This window comes from Panthera pardus, unplaced genomic scaffold (genome assembly GCF_024362965.1).
Source record: "Panthera pardus isolate Hobbes unplaced genomic scaffold, ASM2436296v1 HiC_scaffold_7, whole genome shotgun sequence".
In the NCBI taxonomy this organism is placed as follows: Eukaryota; Metazoa; Chordata; class Mammalia; order Carnivora; family Felidae; genus Panthera; species Panthera pardus.
Window position 1 is genome coordinate 30,144,224 of NW_026527002.1, and position 8,756 is coordinate 30,152,979.

Below are 8,756 nucleotides of genomic sequence, written 5' to 3' on the forward strand. Positions count from 1 at the left end.
GGGAGGGTCAGAGAGATGGAGACACAGAATCTGAAACAGGTTCCAGGCTCTGAGCTGTCAGCACAGAGCCCGACATGGGGCTCGAACTCACGGACCGCGAGATCATGACCTGAGCCGAAGTCGGCCGCTTAACCGACTGAGCCACCCAGGCGCCCCCAGGAGTCTGAATTTAACTTTGGAAATGTACTATGAAGACCACGGCTCTATTCTGTTCTGGATGACAACCCAGGGAAGCAAAGTTTGGGTTCTCAAACATAGAATATTATCTATTGTTTTAATATTTATTGCATGTAGGCACTATGGAGAGTTGAGTAAATATGTGGCAGGTTATCGACGTTCATATTTCTCTCTCTCTCTTCCTCTCTCTCTCTGTTGCATTAGAGGAATGCAACTATTTTTTCGTCTTAGTTGGATTTGAATATTAAGCCAAAAGGGAATTTATCTTCCTTCATTCATACTGAATTTTAAGGGCCAATAAGCACTATTTCTTAAAGGATATGAGTAGATAGAAAAGAGTTTGCACAGAAATGAGAAAGGAGAAGTAGGTTTGCAGAATAGATGAAACACAAGACGAAACTTGTCATTTGATGGGTCAAAGACTTTGATACGTTGTCTTCTGTCTTTGGCAGAAGCAAATATTTCCATAGATGCTTATAGAAATATGGAAAATAATATGGAAAATATCTTTCTCTCTATGTGTGTGTATATGTATATGGTTTTAGGACAAAAATATATAAAGGAGAGGGTTTTCAAAAAGAATAATCTCTGACAGCTGATCCCAAGAAAAGTTTCCCAAGAAGAAGCCTGATAATCTGGGAAAAGCCAGTAAAAGGACCTACAAATGATCAATGCAGAGTCATTATTAGGTTTCCTGGCTTCACACGGGAACTGAGCCATTGCAAACTCTGCTGAACTTACATGCACCTTCCTGGGCTTTCTCTAACTAGAATCAGTCTTAGCAGTTCTTTCTGTCAGTGTCTCATGAGGACCTCACTTCCCCATAGTTCAGGGTCCTATGCTATTTTAGCCCAGCAAGAGAGATGCTTGCCCTTGCCCTAGGACTTGCTTTGTTCCTATTTATTTTACTGTTTTGTCAACTCCCCATCCACTGCATTTGCTTACTACAAATCCCAAGAACATTTGTGAGTAAAATTTGGGGGTTGAAAGCTCTGCTCCCTAGCCACATTCCTCTATGTAAGACACTTGAACTAAATCACCTGGCGACTTTCTCGGGTGTGGTAAATAGAGCCATGTTATACTTGTACCACCTTGTTTAATACTAATACTTGGAGTAAGTTCAGCTATTTTTTTAGCTGATTTTATAGATTTTCCTTTGAGAGATTACTCAACTTGAGGAATCCTTTGCAGTGAGCTCCAAAGCCAAGCCATCAATCATTTTTCTTTTCATTTTGCCATTGTGTTCCTGTTTCTATAAACAAAGTATCAAGTTAGTATGCATTTTTACTTGTAAACAGAGACCTTCCCTATTGCATTCTATCTTGCCCCAGTTGGCTAATATTAGGAGTGACCCCACTTTATCAACTGTCCCTGATTCTTACATCCATGAATCGGCCTTCTTGCTGGCCGATTATATACTTAGAACATAAGTATTTTATAATAATAAATACTTATTTATAAGTAAATAATATAATAATAAATACTTAGAATGTAAGTATTTTAAATATTTTTAAAATATGCTTCCGTGCAAGAGTTATGTAATGCATTGCTAGGAGTATAGTTTATTCATGCCACACAAGACTATTTAAGACTGGATGCCTTGCTGTAAATAGCTGAAAGAGGAGATGAGAAATGTAAGACAGAGAAAACACACACGAATTTAGAGATTAAAAAATCTGACAATGTTTTTAAATGACCAACTTAACTCCCTCCTTAAATGACTCTTTATAACTTTATAACTCACCGTCCTATCAATTAAAAACCTAATCCCACCTGAACAAATTGAAAACTATCTCATGTTGTTTATTTGTGGTCTACTTTAGACCTTTTGAAGTCTGTTTTGATGCACATTTCATAAAAATCATGGAATTACTAATATGTTGTTATATTTTGTTATTACATTCTTCCATAACCATCATAGTATTCAGCTAAGAATAATAGACTTTTTCATCTATATCTCATGTCTCTCTTTCAATTACATGTGATTTGGCAATATGAAAACAAGAGAACCTATCATCAATACTGAAATACTCATTTAAAAAATATCTATCTGAGCTCAGTAGCAATAAGACAGTAAAATATAAGTTGGAAATGGTAATTTCTTCAAAAGTTTGTTAGCATTGTACTTTAAGATGATATGCCTGGTTTTGTTTACTATTGTCTATATGGTTTGAACTTGAATTTTAGATGTTAGATTGATGTGAAGCTTGATCTAACAGCACGTATGTGAATTTGAGGGAGTTTGCCTTACAATCGACACCTTGGTAATCGTGTTTTATGGTCTAAAGCAGTGAAAGGCATCTCTAGGTCTTGGTACACAGTTGAATTATTTACCTGTAAGTGATAGCGCTGGTGGTCAAATGCGCAGTCTCACGACTTGTCAACTAACAACCTAAGCTTGCTTTTCATGTGTCTTATCCAATTCGTATGTATAGGTAGCACTTATGGCAGTTACTTTTTTTATTTAATATTTTTCTGTTAATTACTGTTAACTTCTTGTTAATAGAGGAGGAAAAAAACTAATTTTTGCTTGCCAATGAAAAATCTGGGTTTTTTTTCTCAATATTAAACTGTCAGTGTGTCTAAAGTAGGAGAGTTTTGCTAAAGAAATCCCTCTTTAATCAGTGCAATCTGGCCCCTCCTTGAAACAACAGAAAAGTAAAAGTAAAAAAAGGATTGAATTTTTCAATTGATTCAATTGATTCAATTCAAATGAGCAACACATTTACACAGGATTTTATCCACAAGTCAGACTAAATCATGATCAGCTCTACTATTTAAATGGGACAATAGTTTCTTGCAAACTGGGAAATTACTCAGGGAAGGATAAATAGAATGGAGGTTCCTCCCATCTGACCCTCTGCCAGTTTTCATGTTTATTCTTACTTCTTTATACTTGCACAGTCTAACACATTTATTCTTCCCACAGGAGTTACTCTGATATGCATTAGACATTAATATGCACATTTGAATGAGGAGTCAGGTTCCAAGTTATAATAAAAACCACTTGTAAAGAATTTTCTCCTGAATTCAAATCTTTAAAACAGCCACAACAGATTAAATTATTTTTTAAGGAAGGTAAGTTGTGCTATATTACTTCTTTTTAAATGTTCAAAATTTACTTTATTAGTTATTTTATAGTATGTCCTTAATGAATTCATTCATATCAGACCAAGGGGAATGAAACCCATCACTGAGAAGGCTCTCTAATGAGCCATACAGAGACGAAATAACTACATATGCATTTCACAAATGGACCATTAATTGGAAAAAGAACCAAAGTGTGAAGATATAATCCTATAGGATGGAACTTAAATGGTAATATATTTTAAGGCTTTAGAACTTTAGATCCACTTGTGTGGAGGAAAAGGTGAATGTGAGACAAAGTTTGCTTTTCCATCTATCTGAGGTGAAGCATTTTCATTAAACCATTGTGGTTGGTCTGACTTTGAGAAAGAAATGATTTTGAGAATTTTGTTAATTTAACAAGAACGTCCTGTCACCCTTGTGGCTTACTCGGGGGTTACTAGTGCTGCCAGGTTACTTAAGGTGTAACCTACTGACCTTAAGAGAAACAAGGACATTTTGATACTGCTGTGCCCACAGAACAAACCTTGTGAGAGCCAGGACTTCCCACGGATGCCCAGATAATTTATCCTCCACAGGCCCGAGGGGCAGGGCAAAGCTGGAAGGGGGCATGAAATCAGGCCATGCTGGCACTGACCCCCACCGGCCTCCACTGGCTCTGGAAGGAATAGCCTGGCCTAGGTGAGCAACCACCTCTTCTCAGCCAGTGAACCCTATCGTATGTCCATGCTGACATCCCAGGTGCTTCCACACCTGGGAAGCACCAGTCCCCAGTGGGTTTGCCTCTTGCTGTGCTCAAGACAGCCCTCAACAAACAGATGACCCACCGGGGGGGGCCCACACTGGTCCCTTTTTGTAACACATTTCAGCCAAACACGATCTCTCCCTGCTTTGTGAAAACAAAACAAAAACCAAAAATGAAATTAAAAAACCCACAAAACCTAGATGCGTATGTGAGTGAAAAGGGGAGCTATTAATATTTATAGTTGGAGCACAGGCATAAACCTAGTCTGTCCTGGACACTGGGATATATGGTTGTATTAGGGTTCTCCAGGGCTCTTTATTTTATATCTGCCTATGTATAGTATGTAGTATATACAAGGAGATTTCTGATAAGAAATTGGCTCATGAGATTATAGAAGCTAGCAAATCCAAAATCTGTAAAGCCCATTCCAGTCCAAAGGCTGGAAGCCTCCATAAAACCAGGAAGAGTGGCTTTCATGAAGATGGTGCGGAAAGCAAAGAAGGAAGCCCCTGCCCCTCCCAAAGCTGAAGCCAAAGCAAAGGCTTTGAAGGCCAAGAAAGCAGTCCTGGAAGGCATCCACAGTCACACAAAAAAAGATCTTCCTGTCACCTACATTCCTTCAGAGACACTTTATCTAAGAAGGCATCCCAAATATTCTGGACATGCCCCCAGGAGAAATAAGCTTGACCACTATGGCATCATCAAATTCCCCCTGACTACTGAGTCAGCTGTGAAGAAAATAGAAGACAACAACACTCTTGTGTTCATTTTGGATGTCAAGGCCAACAAGCACCAGATCAAACAGGCTGTGAAGAAGCTCTATGACATTGACATGGCCAAGGTCAACACTCTGATCAAGCCCCATGGAGGAAAGAAGGCATATGTTTGACTGGCTCGTGACTGTGATGCTTTGGATGTTGCCAACAAAATTGGGACCATCTAAACTGTGACCAGCTGGCTAAATCTAAATATAAATTTTTTCACCAAAAAATAAAAACGAAATAACAACCCACAAACACCCCCCCCCACACACACACACACACACAAAACCCAATAAAACACCATGAAGAGCTAAGGTCCCAGTTTGAAGGTTGTCAGGCAGAAATCTCTCATACTCTGGGAGGGCCAGCCTTTTGTTTTGTTTAAACCTTCAACTGATTGGATGAGTTCAACTGCTTTACTTAGTCTAACAATTTAAATGTGAATCTCCTCCAAAACCACCCTCACAGAAACATCCAGAAAAAAGTATAACCAAATATCTGGGCTTTCCATGGTTTAGCCAAGTTGACACATAAAATTAATTGGAGTAGCCATCCAACTTCTTTTAAAGCGGCAGGTAATTTGCTGTCTCCTGTTGAGCCTCTGGCCACAGTGATTCACACAGTATTTTCTTTTACCTTTACTGCAACAATGAATCCAGTCTCTCCTTATTGTATACTTGCTCTTAGTTTGTGTCAGAAATTCTCTGGCTCCAGCCCCTTCATATTTATTTATCTTTCTTCTAGGTATTTAATTTTATCGTGTCATTTTAAGGCATTGATTTATAAACTATGCTCTGTGGAGGGGTGTGGTGTGGGGTAGGTAAATGGAAGAATGAAGGCAACAGGTGGGTTATCAGGTACCACTGTCGCTTCAACAGAGTTGAAGCTCTGTTTTTGTTGCTTCCAGGTAAGCTTTTATCTGAGGACAGATTAGTTGGTTAAACTGTATTTGAAAATCACTACATATTTTCCTTAATGAGTCCATGAAACTGCTGAAATTGTATGTAATAATTTCTTTGTGAGGTTGTGTTTTTCTGAGGAGAGGGTGCACAAATTTCTTGTTTATTTACAAAGGTCTGTAACTCACAACAAATTAATCACCCATTGGTTAAATGTTATGCATGATATCTTGTATTTTCAAAAGTAGATATGATTTAGAAATTACATATGAGGATGCTGAGAATATTGATATTTAATAAATCATGTCCTATGTTTCTATTGGCTCAGTAACAAAATGATACTGAAATGATGCAAAGATTCATTTGCACCAGAAAACAAAGAGGAAAAAAAGCCTTTCCAATGCACATTTAACTGTAGACATTACTGCCTTCTTGGTGGGGTGGCATATTTGATACATGGAGACAAAAGTATCTTCCTTCTCAACAGTCTTCTCTGAAACTTGGCTAAGTAGAAAAATATCATTGAGTCAGATCAAGTTTAAACAGAAAAAAATTTCTGTTTTCTATTGTTCCATAGCAAACACTCTCAACACTTACTGGCTTAAAATAACAGCATTTATTATTTTTTTATGATTATTTTGGTTGACTGGCTGGTTTATTACTCCACATAGTGTCAGCTGGGAGCGTGGCCAGGCTACCTTTGCCCTCCATGTGGTATCTTACCCTTCAGAGAATATATTTCCATGTGTCCTCTCCCTTCAGGAGAACAGAATGGAGACCGAGTTCCAAGAAGATGAGTCCCAGTGTACAATTGCTTGTCAACCTTCTGTTCACATCATGCATGTTGATGCATGACCAAAGTTCATGTGCAAGCCCAGAATCAATATGGGAGGGAACCATCCCAAGCTTCAATCCTGGGAGCATGATTCATTGGGAGCCACCAGTGTAATTTCTAACACAGAAAGGACTTTGAAAAAAATTTGTTTGTACAAAGAAGGTTGGTAGCTCATGGTCAGAGATGAAATCTGTTATTAGAAATTAAAAAACTATGTCATTTTGAACACCCCAAATTTAGGTAATGTATCCATACATATAATTAGAAAATTCATCCCTTAAAAACCTTCACTATTAAAAGTAGGAAGAAAGAAAATGAAATCATTAAGTGTCCTATTTGAAATATTTTTTAAGTGCACAGAATAACTATTAAGGAAAACATAGGCATAAATAATAAGGCAAAAGGGAGAATTTAACAGTTTGAAAAACCATCACAAAAATGATAGGTTAATATCAAAAGTTGCTTCCTTGGAAAGTCTAGTGAAATAAAGCTCTCATAATTAAAAATCAAGTAAAATAGAGAAAACACATACATAATGTAATGAAAATTTGAATTAAAGGTTAATTCTAGGCTTACTAATATATTATCCTATTCTGAAATCCATTACCAAATGCTATAAAGAAATACAAATTTGGGGTGCCTAGGTGGCTCAGTCGGTTAAGTGTCCAACTCTTGGTTTTGGCTCAGATCATTATCTCTGTTTGTGGGTTCAAGCCCTGCATCCAGCTCTGCGCTGTCACTGCAGAGCCTGCTTGGGATTCTCTCTCTCTCTCTCTCTCTCTCTCTCTCTCTCTCTCTCTTTTTCTCTCTCTGTCTCTCTCCCTCTCCTTCTAGCCCTCTCCCACTTGTACTCCCTCTCTCTCAAAATACATAAACTTGAAAAAAAAAAAAGAAATACAAATTTGAAGTTACAATATTTGAAAGAATGGTGCAAAATTAACATTATTTATAGATAACTTGATTTGTTATCCAGATAACTTGAGATAACTCAAAAGTATTAAGATTAACAAATTAAATATGTTTAAAATGCATATAAAAATAAGGAACTCTGTTATTTATCAGCAATGATCACAAAATATTATAGAGAACAGTTTTCATACACATTAGTAGCAAAACTTTACCCAGGAATAAATTAGCTCATTGCCTTGTCCATGAAAGTCTCTCAAAAATATTTTCTGGATGTTCAGGGGATGCATAGCTGGCTCAGTCGGTGGAGCATGCAACTCTTGATCTCAGGCTCATGAGTTTTAGCCCCATGTGTTGGGCATGGAGCCTACTTAATTAAAAAAAAGAAAAAAAATTCTGGGTGTTCATAGACTAATAAAAATGAACCAGAAGAGTGTAGAACCTATGTGAACAGCCAATACACTTTACTTGAGACATAATAAAGGGTGTTGATTAAATAAATGTATACCATGTTCCAGGATGGGAACTGTGAATATTGTGAAGATGCTAATTTTATCCTATTAATTTAAATGTTTACTTCAGTTCCATTATGTGACTTCAAAACAGTTTTTGGAACTTAAAGTCATACAAAAGTGTGATGGAAGAACAAAAAAGGGGGTAATGGTATTCGTTTCTTTTTTAAAAACAAGAGTAAGATATGCAGACACTACTGAAGACTTGAATTTAAAACAAAGCTGTGATAACCAAAACGGCATGTGATTGGCACCAAATCAGTTAGATTACTAAATCTGAATAAAAATGTCAAGAACAGACTTTAATGTAATCAGAATATGAAATATGTTAAATTTTCAAACCAGTAGAAAAATTCATTTATTTAAATACTGATGCTGGAAGCATTACTTAAAAAATTTTTCTATGTCTTTATTTTATTTTGAGAGACGGAGTGCAAGTTGGGGGAGGGGCAGAGAGAGAGGGAGACACAAAATCCAAAGCAAGCTCCAGGCTCTGAGCTGCAGCACAGACCCCGACACGGGGCTCAAACCCACAGACTGTGAGATCATGACCTGAGCTGAAGTCAGACACCTAACCCACTGAGCCACCCAGGTGCCCCATGGAAGCATTATTCATAATAAAAATAAGAACTCTATGTCAAATTATAAACCATAATAAATAAAGCAATGGTAATTGACATATTTGCCTACATAAAACTAAAAATTTTTGTATGTAAACATATTATGAATAAAAGTTAAAAAATGTAAGTTTCAGTTAGGCAGAATGATAAATTCTAGAGATCTGCTGTACATTATCGTGCCTGTAATTAAAGCACTATATTTACACTTCAAAAG

The 8,756-nt window shown here is 37.0% G+C and overlaps 1 protein-coding gene across 1 annotated transcript; it reads left to right on the forward strand.

Annotated features, from left to right (window-relative positions):
• The first annotated feature begins 4,112 nt into the window (after positions 1-4,112).
• On the forward strand, positions 4,113-4,999 carry LOC109269423 (60S ribosomal protein L23a-like). Its single transcript, XM_053896550.1, has one exon. The coding sequence runs from the start codon at positions 4,485-4,487 to the stop codon at positions 4,896-4,898; it is 414 nt and encodes a 137-aa protein (XP_053752525.1). The 5' UTR covers positions 4,113-4,484; the 3' UTR covers positions 4,899-4,999.
• Positions 5,000-8,756: the final 3,757 nt, after the last annotated feature.

Bases quoted from the DNA above. Each gene is read 5' to 3' on its own strand.
- LOC109269423 (XM_053896550.1), top strand. From the start codon at position 4,485: ATGAAGATGGTGCGGAAAGCAAAGAAGGAAGCCCCTGCCCCTCCCAAA.